The following is a 15,629-nucleotide window of genomic DNA, read 5'->3' as shown; positions in this document are numbered from 1 at the left end:
TCCTCTCCATATTTTAAACCAGGTACAGAAATAAATACTCTTTTTTTTTTCAGAACCCCTCTTGAAAGTGGGAAAAAGGAAGACAGATCTGCGATGCTGATAGAGAAATGGGAATGGGACAATGGGACATCACTGATGGAGTTCCTCCTGCTTGGAATGGGCAATGTCCCCACACTCCAGACACCACTCTTCCTCCTCTCACTTCTAATCTACTCAGTGTCCATGGTTGGGAACATCCTCATTGTTCTGCTTATCGTGACAGATCAGCATCTGCACACCCCCAGGTACTTCTTCCTGGGCAATCTGTCCTCCTCGGAGACCTGCTACAGCTCCACCATCCTGCCTGGGCTGCTGGCCAGCTTTATGACCAGGGACAGGACAATCTCTGCTCACGGCTGTATGGCACAGCTCTATTTCTTTGGCAGTTTTGCAGCTACTGAATGTTACCTGCTGGCAGCCATGTCCTACGATCAGTACTTGGCCACATGCAAGCCTTAGGACATGAAAGGTCTGTCTCCAGATGGCAGCTGGGTCCTGGCTAGGGGTTCGCTGCGCTCTGCCATAGTCACCTCTTGTCCCAGCGGAAGTTCTGTGGCCCCAGAGCAACTGACCACTTCTTCTGTGAGCTTACCGCTTTGCTGGAGATTTCCTGCAGTGAAACCAGGAAGGTCAGGCTCATTGCTTTCCTATATGGCTGTTTGGATGTAGTATTCCCCTTCCTGTTCACACTGGCCTCTTACACATGCATCATAGGTGCCATCCTGAGGATCCCATCCAGCATGGGCAGGCAGAAGGCCTTCTCCACCTGTTCCTCTCACCTCACTGTCATCTCTGTTTTCTATGGCACCCTCATCATTGGCTACATGCTGCCCAGAAAACCCAAGCTGAGAGCGCTGAACAAAGTGCTCTCCTTTTTCTACACGATCCTTACGTCCCTCCTCAATCCCCTCATGTACAGCCTGTGGAACAGGGAGGTCAGGGAGGCCCTGAGGAAAGTGCTCAGGAGAGATTTGGGTGGCACCCAGAGCTCACGCTGCTTTGCTGACGCTGGTCACAAACAACTTCCAGCTCTTTTGGAAAGTCTAGCACTAGGTGCTTGGGACCTCTTTGGAAGTGCCTGGCATTGAGTCTGCTTGTGGAGTGGCAAGGCGATGAAAGGGAAAGGTCCTTGGGACGAAATGTACTTATGTAGAAGAGAAAGTTAAAAATGTCATTTGTTTGCCTTTTTTTTTTTTGGGAGGGGGTGTGGAGGGGGAGAGATAATAAACAGCATGGTGGTTTTACCTGTGCCAGCTGTTGAAATGAACTGTTGAAATGGGATCTTTCATGCTGTGGGTCTCTGGGATGGCAGCCATCTATCCCCCTCTTGCACACTTGCAAGGTAAAAGCTGGCATATCAGTACACAGTGAATGTCTCCTTTCTCTGGACTTCCAAGAAAAGATGTGCCCTTTCTGTTTGGGGGTTTAGTTGGGTTAAACCAGCCTCACCTCTGTTCCCTCCTCTGGCCTGGCACAGCCTCAGGGACCGGCTGGGGATGCAGCAGATGGGCGAGCTGGGTGAGAAGCCATGCTTTCTTCTGCTCAAAGAGGAGATGAAGAAGCTGCGGTGGGGGAGGCAGTTCTTGCTGGTGAGGGCTAAAAAGAGAGGCGCAAGCAACACCTGGATATCCCTCCCCCACACCCTCCCCTTCCCCATCCACTGAGGGATCAGGGAGCCCCCACTCCAGCTGTGTTCCTCTGGCTCCAGCTGCAGCTCTGCTCCTTGTCCACCACCTTCTTGTAGGGAGATGGGGACAGCCATCCTCCCTCCTAGCTCCTTTACCCTTGGAGTATCAGGATTCCCTCCCCAGACATCCTTCTCTGTGGAAAACTTTTACCAAGGTCCTCCAGAACTCAGGGCAAGGGTGGGCTTAGGGGGCAGGTTCTCCCCACATCTCAACTCCTTTGTCTGTCTATAGTATGAGACCTTGGGTGTCACATTCTGCTTGATGGTGTTTGCTGCCAGGGCACACTGCTGAATCCTCTTCAGCTTCCTCACAGAAGGCACAGGTCCTCTTCTACAAAGCTGCTCTCTCACCAGTCAGCCCCCAGCCCACCTTTGGGTATGGAGCCATTGGAGTTATTCCACCTCAGGTGCAGGACTCTGCCCTTTCCTTGGCTGAATTTCAGCAGGCTTCTCTCAGCCCAAATCTACAGTGTGATGAGGTCCCCATGAATGGCAACCAGCCCTCCCAAGTACCAAACAGTAGGTAACAGAGACCAGAGCTCTCGGTCACTGATGGCTGGGCTTTGAGGGAACCTTCCCAGTGTAGCCCTGCAGAGGGTCAAGCACTGCTCTGTAACTGATCACAAGAAAACAAAATCGTCTGGGGTTGCCTGGGAAAGAACAAATTCCTTGTGGCATATTGGAGCAGGTTTGTGGGACTGTGTAAAAATTGTTCTGTGATGTTTAATGGGTATTGTGGGACTGCACTGGGATGTTCCAGCGAAGGACCAAAGGCAGGGAAAGGAGGGGATCAAGGAGAATCAGGAAGAGCAAGAATGGGAAGGTGGAGCTAGGGGGGGCAAAGAAAGGGAGAGGTTCCTGTGTCAACAAGCTGCTGCTCAGTATGGTTGTCTGGCTGATGTAAGGGTGGGTAGAATATGAGAGCATTAGCCTCATTAAGGTTTTCTGATCAAGGACCTTCTCAGTGCAAAAGGGATAATAAGTAAAGGAGGAAGTACTTAACCAAACACACACCTGCTAGGCAAGGGATAACAGAGACAATGACAAAGACCGAAAGTCCCCAGTCACTAATTGAAGGGCCAGGAAGAAACTACAGGCACAGCTTGGAGAAGGCCAACCTGGACTTTGTAACGGATAAGAAGAGGGAAAGAAGAAATGAAGATTTTGGATATTTGAAGGGTGCTTGTGGGATTATGCAAAACTGAGCAAGGAATGTTTTAGGGAAGGGAATCAGGGAGGAATAAGGAGGAGGGACTAGAGAGGAGGGGATATACAAATGGTTGATTACATATAAGTAGCTGATGGTCAGTATGCTTGTCTGACCGAGCCCTGATCCTGATCTCCACAGTCTATCCTATGTTGCTATTAAATGCTTTTTATGTTGCTGTTAAATCCTTTTTTAACTATCTTTCCCTGTAATCTCACTCTCCCATTTGTGAGTGCTGTAAGGTCTAGGTGCCAGCAACTGGAGAGACAAGAGAGTGTGAATTTGGTGCCAGCAACTGCAGTCAGACCTTGGGTGACGGCAGCCCCCATGTTTGTGGAGCAAGAGAGATCAGCCACTGGAGCAGGACCAGGAGTCATAGGGCCCATGTGTCCTGTAGGTCAGCTACTGGCGGGGCTGGGGTGAAAGTACAGGGAGAGTCTCAGCATCAGCAGCTGGAGCAGGGACCACAGGTCACAGTGCCCATGTGCCAGGCCATCAGCTGCTGGGGGTGGGTAGAGTGTTTACATTTCTCCCTAACCTGCTCTGTGTGTGTGTGTAATTTGCTAAAAAACTTCAAGCTGGACTAGCTGGCAGGGAGGATGCCCATATAGAGGGTAAGGGGCTCACGATCTGGGCAGGGATATCAGATGGACAGAGGGGCCATGCTGATATTCAAGGGAGCCGTGAGTGTGCATGTGCTTGTGAACTCGAGAGTGAGGGGGTGTGTGCTTTCCCTATTGACCTTCAGTCTTTACTTGCTGGAGAGGAGGAAGGCGACTTGGCCATCTGTACTTATGTTTTGTGTGAGTTTTGGTGGTGCTACATGTGGGTGGTGTTGAAGGCAGCGCTATGTCTGTGCCAGTCTGTGTAGCAGGCCATGTTGGTGTCCTCTGTGTGCATGCACATGTGTGTGCATTTGTGTATGTGTCTCTGGGATACACGCTCAGTCTCGCTTCTCGTGGAACCTGCAAAAGGGAGAGCAGCAGCTTCATCCATTGGCCTGGGACAGAGAGACCTCCGGGAGCCCAGGCACACTGGCCTGGGCTCCAGAGTCCAGGCACAAGGAATCCCTGGGTCCTGGAGCCTGCTGGAGGTGGTGGCCATATAACATCCCTGGACAGTCCCCTTTTCTTTCTGTTTTCCAACACTTGTTCCTCCCCAAACCACCTCGATCAATCCCTTTCCCCACCTTTGGTTCTTCCCCTAAACATCCTATCATAAGTCTTGTGCAATCCCAGAATACTCTTCCCTGCATCCCATAATGTGTCCCATACCACCATAGGTAGTGAACCCCTGCTCATGGTGGTAAGGCGCTCCGGAGAGCCTTTCTGTTGACTCATCGGGTTGGTTTCATACCTGGACAATGAGACTGACTACTCTCCTGTGGCAGCCCTGGGAAGAGCCAGGTGAGGGCTTTGTTCCTCTGCTCAGCTTACTCAGGTTCCCTCATCTCTCATTGTTCCTCTGTGCTCCTTCCCGTGTGTGGAGATGAGCCTTTCATCACATAACCCAGCTGAAGGGACCTCAAGATACCTCTAGTCCAACCTCTTGCTCAAAGACAAGGCAAGGTTGCTCAAGGGCTTCATCAAGTCTTGTCTTTATGAAGGATGAAGACTGCACGACCTCTCTGGACAACCTCTTCAGAGCTCTCTTCTTTCAGTTTATGCCCATTGCCATTCCTCTTCCCACCATACATCACTGTGAAGAACCTGGTCCCCCCTATTTAATGTCACCTGCCAACGTGATGAGCAAGCGCTCTGTCACCTCTCCCATTGATACAGGTCATTGCTAAAGATGATAAAAAGCACATGTCCCAGGATACACCCCTGAGGTATGCCATTGTCAGAGTTGTAGTCCTCTCAGTTGATTATGAGTATTCTCTGAGCTTGATCATCCCAATGTTTTTTTCTTTTCTTTCTTTTTTTTCCCCACACATGTAGTTTTCCAGCCATCCAGACCATAACTTCCGAACTTGGATACAGGACTGTTGTTGGAAACCATGTCAAATGCCTTGCTAAAGTCAAGGTGAATGACTTCCAGTGCTCTTCCTCCTTCACAAATGCAGTCTTTGGGTCATGGAAGACAGTCAGGTCAGGCAGGCAGGACGTACCCTTTGCCACTGCATGCTGACTCTTCCCAGTCACCACCTTCTTCATTTGCCCAGAAATGTCTTCCAGGATGACTCGCTCCAAGATTTTCCCAGGCACCGCAGTGAGGCTGACTGGGCTGTGGTTCCCCAGATCATCCTTATGGTCTTTTCTGAAGGTGGGTGCAAAATTTGCTTTCCTCCACTCACCACAGTTCTCCCCTAATCTCCAAGCATTTTAAAGACAATAGACATAGATGATAGATGCCTTGCAAGGGTGTTGGGCAGTTCTCTTAGCACCCTCTGATTCAGCCCATTGGGCCTTATAGGCCTGGGTGTGTGGAGTTCTCCCTAGTTATCCCTGACTCAACCCTCAAATCCCACTACTCATTCTACACCTTCCTGAAACTTTTCACTGATCAACAAGGCCTGGGAGACCCTGCTGGAGCAGGCTGCGGCAAAGAAGGCAGAAGAGTACCTCAGCCTTCTGTATTCACTGTCACTAAGTCACCCGTCCCATTCAGTAATGGACCCACATTTCTTTGCTCAGCCTCCAATGTACTGGTAGAAGCTGTTCTCATTGCCCTTGACATTCCTTGAAAGCCTCCACTTCAGCTGAGTTTTGACTTTCCTAACACCACCTCTATATGCCAGGACAATATTTCTCAGTGGCTCCATTTTAGCCTGCCCCTGCTTCCACCTCCTGCATGCTGCCTGTCTACACTGGAGCTCTGCCATGGCTTTCCTGCTTAGCCAAGTCTTTTTTTTTTTTTTTTCCCGCATGTCCAACCTGAGCCTCCCAAGCTGCATTTTGCAGTTATTGCCCCTTGTTGTAGCGTCAGCCACTACCAAGAAGGCTTTGCCTTTGTTGTCTTTGTAAGTGTCCTTCAGGTAGCTGCAGGTGTCTGTAAGAGTGTTTCTTAGCCTCCTCTTTGCGAGACTAAACATGTCCAGATCCCTCAACGTTTAGTCAAAGAACCTTTGTAGCTGGCCCCTTACTATTTCCTGCTGGATCCTCCAAATGTTTCCCTCACCCCTCCTGGTCTGGAGAGCCCAAAACTAAATCAGTATTCCAAATATAACCTTGCCACCTGTGAGTGTGGGGCAGTAGCAACTTCCCTTGATGTGCTGGCCACCGCCCTTCTCGAGGCCTTGTTCTGGAGCAGGACCCCTCCAAGGGAAAGCATGAGCACATTGCCAGGTAAGCTTATCCCAGGATTCCCTCCAGTTTTATTGGCTAACTTCACATAGGATAGTTGTGCAAGACTGTCCCAACAGACCCACACTCTCAAATGTCCCTATAGGCTGTCATGCAGCAAGCTAGGACACACAGCCTGAGCCTCAGCATCACTTGGTCAGAGCCCTCTTCTTATTTATGAGGGTAACAAAACAAAACAGCCCCTCCCCTTCCCCCTCCCCCCCCCCAAAAAAAACCCACAAAAGAATTATTTTGTTTCTGTACAAGAGCACAACAGGACTGCCCAGAAGACCACCATAAGCTCTGAAGGATAGCTGCCTGAAGTGCTGTCCAGGGTCAACGTGACCCATCTGCAGTGGGGGGAGAGCCTCTTCAGTGATTCTGCCTGTGCAGAAAAGCACTGACATGCCTAGTCCTCAACTAGCCCCGTCCTAACCTGGGCAGATGAACTGAACCCTGGAATTCCCCATGGTGGGACACTTGGGTGTTTGCTCATAAGTAGACATTCACACCACAGAGCATGTCAGATTAGGTGAGATGACTCTCCCCATTGCGGTGGTCTCTCTGAGAGATGGGACCCTTGAAGAGGTCATCTTTGACCTGATTCATTGGGCAATGCTCTCGTTCTCCAGGATTTCATGAGGGCGCGAAGGCTTGGCGGAGGAAGAAGAAAAAAGTTTCAAAATGAGAAGGTTCTTTACTCTTGCAAACTTTAGGTGAGACTTGTCTGCCTGAATCCCCTGAGTCAGAAATCACCAGCTTTCGAGGTGCAAATGCTTATAAGGGAGCCAATTATTTTTTCTTTGTCGTTTCTCAGACAGGCTGTCCAGTATAATTGGCCCACTGTGAAATGTGCTGTCTTCATTAAAAAAAAAAAAAAAAAAAAAGACTTCTGCCACTCTCCTGAACATTACTTTCTGGACCTCTTTCCCTGGGAGGTTTTGAATTCATAAATTGCCTAGGTTTTCTTGCGATTACTAGACTCATTCCCGTAGTAATCAGTAGCCAAGGCTTACACAGACTACAGAAAGCATGTTTCAGTTCTCACGACATGGAGCTCAGCTTATCAGAGCCTGCAACACAGCCACGGTTATACCATTAGCAGGAGTGAAAACCTTTTTATTCTAATACTTTGAGTCCTATCACTCACTGTATCATAAGATTACTCTTTTGCATTTGTCCTCCTGCGGGCTGTGGAGTAACTCGGCTAGAAAGTCAGTTCTTCTGATGTTACAATATAAACTGGGAGGATAGGGTCTGCTTTTGCTCTCTCTGTCTCTCCACAGTTTGCCTCGCAGTTACTGGAACTGAAGCTCTCATCAGGAACTTGGACACAAGTATCTTCAGCAAGCTACCAAAAATAAATCTATGGGGTGTCCTTCATGCAGAAGGTAAGAGCAAAAGCACAGACATAGGAGCAAAGGTATTTCCCTTGCAAAATGTAAATTTTGGTTACTTTGTGCATGCATGACTTGGAAATGCAGAAGCAGGAAATGTAGGATGAAAATAATCCATCGCATGTTGTGATTTGATGGTAATTTTGACTGATGGTAACAGGGAGATTGAAGGAGCTTGGCAGCAAAGGCCTGTGTATTCAATCTTCTTTTTCAAGCAAAGAGCTATAACTAATATTTGTGACTGCTGAAAGAGGAGGAAATGGAGATGTGAGCGGTGAGGAAAGATCTTCCTTTGAAATGAATAAACTGCATATGTTGCTCTCTTACTCTTGCCATGACAGAGAACACGTTTGGATGGGAAATGTCACAGCTGTGACAGAGTTTGTCCTGGTGGGATTTCCAAACAGCTATGAAGTGGAGATCATCTTCTTTGTGGTGTTCCTGCTTGCTTATTTAGTGACTGTCCTGGGAAATGCTCTTATCATTGTACTGGTCTATACAGACTGCCATCTCCGTTCTCCCATGTATTACTTCCTCAGTAATTTGGCCTTCATTGACATCTCCGTGACTTCTTCTGTGGTGCCAAAAATGCTGGCAAACATCATGTCAGAGAAGAAAACCATCTCCTTTGCTGGCTGCTTTAGCCAATCCTATTTTTTTTCCTCCTGGCTACAACGGGGTTCATCCTCTTTGCCATCACGTCCTACGACCGGTATGTGGCAATTTGCAACCCCCTGAGGTATCCCACCATCATGACGGAAAGGGTGTGCAGCCAGCTTGTCCTAGGTGCGTGGATGGGTGGCTTCATCTGGATCCTGCCGTCAGTGGTCCTGAAAGTCAGGCTGCCATACTGTGGTCCCAACGTCATCGACCACTACTTCTGTGACAGTGCACCTCTCCTGCACCTTGCTTGCTCAGACGTCCAGCTTATTGAGCTGATCGATTTTGTGCTGTCTTTGTTCCTGCTCCTCAGCTCCTTGGCATTGACCGTGGTCTCCTATGCCTGGATTATTTCGACCGTATTCCAGATCCCGTCTGTGCAGGGCAGGCAGAAAACATTTGCCACTTGTGCTTCTCATTTCACTGCTGTTTCCCTAGGTTTTGGCCTCTCCATCTTCCTCTACGTCAGGCCTTCCCAGATGAACTCTGTGCACCTCAACAAAATCCTCTCTGTTCTCTCCAGCCTTATGACTCCTCTTTTAAATCCCTTCATATTCAGCCTAAGGAATCAGCAGATGAAAGAGGCCTGGAAAAATATTTTGCACAACTGCCTGGGGATGGCTAAGGAGGCCAGAAAGCCATGAGAATCATGGTGGCTTGTAGGAAGTCAGTCCTTGAAAAATCTCAACAGGACCTCTGCTTTCATGATGTCTTCTGACAGACTTTGGCAGGCAGTATCCTGTTATGGCCAATGCGGTGGATGAGCACATGTCTCAAAGGTCAGGTTCACAGCAGCACTGTTGTGTCAGGCCCCACCAAAATTCTCCTGGACTTCAGATAGCGATTACAGGGCTGGATGTCTTGTGGTGGTATGTGGCTGTTGGGCATAAAACAGTCTCCTAATCTGACCAAAAGGCTGTGAGACTGAGAGGAACAGAAAGACCACCAAAAAGGGAGTAGCAAAGGGAGAAGAAATGGCTGTCAATTTGTAATTATTAATTTTACTAAATTTTCATCATATAATCATATTTTCAAATAAAGAGTGTTCTGCTGGAGAGTAACAAGCAAACAGAAAACTGTTGCGACTCCAAGTGTTTGTGAATTCAAGTCTTCTCTTGAGAAAACAACCCTGTGCTTTTCACTTGGCTGATCTGAATGCTTTTATCACATCTTTTCTAACCAGCTGTTCTCATCATTGAGGCATCAGAGTTTAAGAAGACTTCTGGAAGGGAGATACCGACAGCATGAGAAACACAACCAGCAGTTCTCATTTCTCTTTTCTCTTTTCTAACGTGCTAACATTAAATGCAAATATCATGAGAGCAAGAGAGGGAATATAAGCTAGACTTTTCTCAAGCTGGCTTCTCTTTCTTCTTTTTCTTCTTTTTTCTCATCTATTGCAGGGCATTGCCTTTAGTTAAATATTTTCAAAAAAGAAAAATAAATTTCTCTGGTACCGTACAACAAAGAACAGGCTTTCAGGCTCAAGGCTTTTGTTCTAGCCTCTCCTTACAAACCTTTCCTCAACAAGCAATTTGTGTCAGCCTTCCATACATACACACAAATCGTTGTCAAGCTTGCCCAGTACTGCAATCACATGTATGCTTATGTTGTACCGGTCTTTCACTGCACTTGAGTGTAGGGAGGTGTGTAGTGATTGTGGACACTCCATTGCCATCCTCCAGTGAGTATGTTGTTTGGATTGTTCTGTGCAGGGAAAATGCCTGAAAGAAAAGGCTTGGAGAATCACACCCCTGGACCTGGATTCATTCTTCTGAGATTTTCTGGCCGTCCCAACTTACGGGGCTTGCACTTCACAGTCTTCCTGATCATCTACCCTGTGGTCCTCACAGGAAAGAGCCTCATCATGCTCATCACAGTGGTGGACTCGAGCCTCCACAGCCCCATGTATTTCTTTCTGATGAACTTGTTCTTCCTGGAGATCGGCTACATATCAGTCGCTCTGCCCAAAATGATGGTGGGTTTCCCGACAGAAAATGGCAGGATCTCCTTCCTTGGCTGTGCTGCCCAACTGTATTTCTTGGTTTTGCAGGGCAACACCAAAAGCCTTCTCCTGGCTGCCATGGCCTCGGATTGCTATGTGGCCATCTGCGACTCCCTGCATCACACTGTCATCATGAGTGGAGGTCTCTGAGTCAGCCTGGTGTCGGGGTCAGGGATGAGTGTCATACCAGTACAAGTAGGGCAGCCCTACCAGGTGTTCACTTTGCCTTCTGTGCATCCCATGCCATTCATCATGCCCTCCCTCCCCCCAAGTTGGAACTAGCCTGTGCGGACACTTTCTGGAACTGAGTGATGTTGTACGTCATCATCTTGGTGTTCAGCATCCTCCCCTTTCTCCTGACACTTATTTCTCACACCAAAATTATCAGGGCGCTTCTGAAAATGCCTTCAGTTCTGGGCAAACACGGAGCCATTTCCACCTCCTGCTTACACCTTGACTCAGCCATGGTTGCACACTTAAAATGCTGACCAAGGAGTTCTTCAGACATTGACAATACCTTGCCCTGCTTTACACAGTCGTGACCCCCATTAACGGTGACAGTCGTTAACCCTGTCACCTGTAGCCTCAGGAATAAGAAAGTGAGAATGGCCCTCAAGAAATTCCTATGGAGAAAGCGATACTGAAAACTATGCAAAATAGACCCAAATAGTACTAAAAGTCCCAGTGAGGTATTTGGTTGCCTGAACATAGGCATCCCATTTTAACCTCAGTAAAACCACGTGTGCCGTCTGGCTTTGATCCTCCTCAAGACAGGCACAGGTCTGTTCAGTCATTCCTGCCATGTCTGAGAGCCCCACCGAGGTATCTTCATACCTAGAGCAGCTTCAATGCCCCATGATGCTTGTATGCAGATAGCTAGTTCAAGCTGTGTCTGCCCAAGGTGCCACTACTGTTAAAGGAAGACAGTCACAGAAGTCAATGGGGTCTAGAGGGTGTCACATCCAACAAGAAGGAGGTGACTACCCTGAGGTTTGAGAAATCACTGGTTAGACCCCATTGACCATCCACAGTGTCCTTGGGTGGAAGCAACTTAGAAAAGCTAAAAGACATGAAAGTCACCTTCCCCTGCTCTGAGGTCTTGCACTGAGTTGTGTAACACCTGACTAATATGACACAAATTAAAACAAAACAAAAAATCACCAAGGGGACAATCCAGCACTGGGACAGGGGCCCAGAGACCTTGGAGATTTTCATGGCCCAATGGGCCAAAGCCCTGAATAATCTCTCCTGAGTTCAGTGTGCACCCTGCTTCAAGCAGGAAGGTGGACTGCAGACCTCCCAAGGTCCATTTGCGTCTGCACAACATCTTTACTAAACTGACTTGCTGATCATTGGCAGAAAAGAGAGGCAGACTGATTTCCTGGGATCATTTCAGGGGAGAGGAACCGTCCCTGAAGCCCTTCTCCAGGGCTGCCTGGAGCCCTCCTCTCACCTGGCTCTGGCTACCAGGGGTGGCCACTGGAGGAGACATAGCTGTCTCCAGGGGGGACATTTGTCCACGTGGGCTCATCAGCAGAGGCTCCCTTTCCCTCCCCTGGCCAGCAGAGTAAGCCAAGCCAGAGCCATATTTAGTCTGGCCTCTCCTCATGACCACTTTGGTAGCCGTTTGCTGGACCCACTCCAATTTGTCCTTGTCTTTCTGGTACTGGCAAGCCCTCAAATGAATACAGGACTCCACATGTGGTCTCATACCTTCCAAACAGAAGGTAATAACCCCTTCCTTTGGCCTGCTGGCTGCATTCCTAGGAACACAGCCCCACAGGCTGTTGCCTTTTGCCACTGATGCACAGGGCTGACTCCTCATCAGCTTCTTCACCAAGATGCCCAGGTCCTCTTCTGCAAAGCTGTTCTCTTACCACTTGGCCCCAGCCAGACTTTTGCAAGGGGCTATTGGGCTCATTGCACCCCAGGTGCAGGACACTGCACTTGCCTTGGCTGAATTTCAGGAGGCTTCTGTCAGCCCAAATGCTGCAGCATGTTGAGTCCCTCGGAAGAGCAAGCCAGCCCTCCAGGCTATTGAGTGCTCCCTGCAGTTTGGAATCATCCACAAATATGCTAACACTGTGCTCTGTTCTATTGCCCCAATGTTCATAAAAAATATTACGTAGCATTTGTACGCATATCTGGAAGGTAAGAACATGTAGTCTGTAAGGATCGGCAGTGAATGGCTACTGAACATTAAAGGCAAAGACAAGAGACTGCAAAAGTGAAAAAATAATCATGCAGTTAGGCAAACACTAACGAGCAGTATATAACAGAAATAGTAACAGAGACCAGAGCTCTGGGGTCACTGCCGAATGGGCACTGCAGGCACCTCCCCGGTGTAACCTTGGAGAAGGTCAAGGAGGACTTTGTGACTGATCACAAGGAGACAAAATTATTCCTGGTCTCTTGGGAAAAAGCAAACCTCTTGTATAATATTGGAAAGGGTTTTGGAAACTGTGTAGAATGTCTCTTGGGATGTTGTAAGGAGCCTGTGGGAATGTGAAAGCTTATTCTGTGATGTTCAGGGGAAGGGCCAAAGGCAGGGAAGAGGAGGGATCCCGGTGAATCAGAGAGGAAAAAGCTTGGGAAAATGGAGAGGAAAGGGATGAAAGGGAATAGTCCCACACCAATAAGCTGCTGGTGGGTATGCCTGTGTGGCTGAGCCCTGCGCTCAATTACTGCCCTGCCTAAGAGGGGTGTAATGTGGGATCCTGCCACACAGAGCCTTGAGCAAGCCAAAATCTGCTCTCTGGATGTCCAGGGCTGTAGTGGTGCTCTTTGCCTTTCTCCTTGCTCTCCAGGTTTGGATCTCCACCATTCCACAGCCACTGCAGCCCAGACTCTCTCAACCTTCACATCCCTAGTCCATTTTTTCTGGTTTGCCCAGGAATAACAAGTCAGGCAGAGCATCTCCCCTAGGAGTGTCAGGGTCCTGGATGCACTAATAGGCTTCAATTGCCCTGACCAGCCCCACAGGGGACCTGCCCTCACGCACCCTCTGCCCCTTGCTCCAAGGCCTCCACTTAAGCTCTAGCTGGGGTCCTCAGCCTTGTCCGGGGCTATGTTGTAGGTGTACCTGTCTCCAGTCCTGTCTTTGTCTTTGTTTTATGCTGCTCTGGATGGGCTCCTCTGGATGCACCCTGGACCTGGTTGGTCCCCTCACCACCCCGGAGGCTCTTGATGGAGCCTGTCACCAGTACCCTGCTCTGTTTGCTCAGTTCAGGTGCGGTGGGACTGCACCTGTCACTGAGGGCAGTGGCTTCCTGGCAGGAGTGCAGAGCACTTCCAGCTGAGAAAATGGGAGTCTTTACTTTTGCCTGAGTTGAATTGCTCGTTGGACACCACAGACTGTGCAGACCATATCTGGGGGTGGATGGGGAGGAATGCCATTGCCTAAACAGAGGGTGTGCAAAGAGGGTGTGTCACTTTCAGTATCAAAGGTACCCCATGCAGCCTCTAGCTGCCACTCCAGAAGAGTGATTTTTTTTCCTATGCCATATCTTGCAGGGCTGAGAAGATGCCTTGGACACATCCCGTCCTTGTGAAGGGCCCTAGACATTTGGCAAATGAATCTCCTTCTCATGCCAGATCAAAAAAACCTCTTGTAGACCCCTGATGTGATGGGTGTGAAACTTCAGCTTAACCTGACCCACTGACGTGTTTTGAGAACAGGGAATTTTTTTCAAGAGTCACATTCTCTCTGTCTATACTTAAATTATCCACTTCTCCTACTGACCTGTGGCTCCCTGGACAATTGGTGCCAAGTGGGTCACATCTGTAGGGCTTTGGGAAAGTCTTTGCTGGACCGTTTGGCCCTCTCCAGTCCACACACCCTTCATGCCAGGTCTTCTCTGGCCTATTCCTTGCCAGCGAGCAAGAGGGCCTGTGATGATTAGCTGAGACGTGACAGCTGCCCTGAGCACAGGGATGCTCAGGGGAGATTAATCCCACCCATCATGTGGCTGCACCCTAAAAGTCTGCCATCAAGAAGGGAGCAGGGAGAACAAGATTTCCCCTCTTCTTTCTCTAGATTAGCTACATTAGCTTGGCAGGGACCACAAGAAGGACTTTATTGCTAGCAATCAAACTTAGCAACTAAGAAATCTGACTCCTGCTGCTCACTACCGGTGCCCGTGAATGAACAAAAGAGAACAGATAATTTTATCAGTTTGGCAACTCTGGTGGGGCACTGTGGGCTTCCAGTCCGGTGAGTACTGGAACCGCATTTGACACAGCTGGCACAGGGTGAGTTCACCTGACAGTCTTTGTGGTGGCAACGCTCACTAGGGAGGTACTAATACTGTGTCAGCATGAGTCATGGGGGTTTTGGTAGCAAAGGTAAAATGTGGCACCAGGCCAGAAGCCCCCTCCAATCGTCTGGCATGCCTATGTTTATCAGTCATGGGCTCCAGGAGATCTAGTTCAATGGGTGAAGCAAATGTCCCTGGTGTGGCAAGACCCGGAGAAGGCAGCTTGACTGTTTTCTACAATAGTAGAGGGACACCGCCCTTGTTGGGGGGGATGTTCAAGTATTGTTACAACAGATATTTCAGCCAGGGGATAGAGAACGGATACTGGAAAAGGACAGGGAGTTATCAGATCAAGATGGAAACCGACAACCTTGGCCATGAGTAGATCCGAACTGGGATTATAATAATACAAATGACCAGGCAGCATGTGAAATGGCATGCCAAAATGTAGCTTTAACGATAAGAGCTGCAGGGCAAATGGGCATTAACTGGGAAAGCATTCAGGAAGAAAGGCAAAAGTCTGAGCAACACGCAAGCGATTTTTGGAATCGCTTGTGGCAAGACCTATTATGCTACAGAGGGATGTCTGTGGGAAATGTTGATGAAAGACTGGCAGTGAGCACATTTGTCCAGCAAGCAGCACCAGATATCCATGAGTATTTTAGAAAACATGCTCCAGGATGGCAGGCAGAGAATTTACAAAAGATAGTATCATTATCAACTTACATATATGATGGAAAGTCAGAAAGAGAAAGGAAGGAGATGGAAAGACAAAAGCGGAAGTGAGTATGTTGGCAGCAGCGTTGGGAGGAATTCCAAAGGTGAAAGGAAGGGGAATGAATGCGAGAGGTCAAGGTCAAAAGGGAAGAGGGACCAGAGGAGCAGGAATGGTGGGGGACAGCTGGACCCAAATTGCTGTGCATATTGTATGAAAAGGGGGCATTGGAAAGGAGATTGTCCCATTCGGCCCCAGAGGAGGGGAGATTCGGAAACCCTCCCATTTGGAGATCACAGGATTATAAAGGTGCAGAAGAGATGGAGGAATTTCTGCAGCATGATCCCCAGCAATGACAGAAGGAAGGGGAACCTGAATC

The 15,629-nt window shown here is 48.8% G+C and overlaps 1 protein-coding gene and 1 pseudogene across 1 annotated transcript; both read left to right on the top strand.

The window, feature by feature from the left end:
* The first annotated feature begins 459 nt into the window (after positions 1–459).
* On the top strand, positions 460–1,127 carry LOC136994016 (olfactory receptor 11L1-like). The gene is given in 3 exon segments (XM_067310050.1): positions 460–494; positions 496–540; positions 542–1,127. Coding segments are annotated over 3 exon segments (666 nt in total).
* Positions 1,128–7,968: 6,841 nt separating this feature from the next.
* On the top strand, positions 7,969–8,918 carry LOC136994015 (olfactory receptor 6M1-like; annotated as a pseudogene).
* Positions 8,919–15,629: the final 6,711 nt, after the last annotated feature.

The sequence above is a fragment of the Apteryx mantelli genome, chromosome 23, assembly GCF_036417845.1.
Source record: "Apteryx mantelli isolate bAptMan1 chromosome 23, bAptMan1.hap1, whole genome shotgun sequence".
Taxonomy (NCBI): Eukaryota; Metazoa; Chordata; class Aves; order Apterygiformes; family Apterygidae; genus Apteryx; species Apteryx mantelli.
The sequence above is the reverse complement of the archived record's forward strand: the minus strand, read 5'-3'. Positions and strand labels throughout refer to the sequence as shown.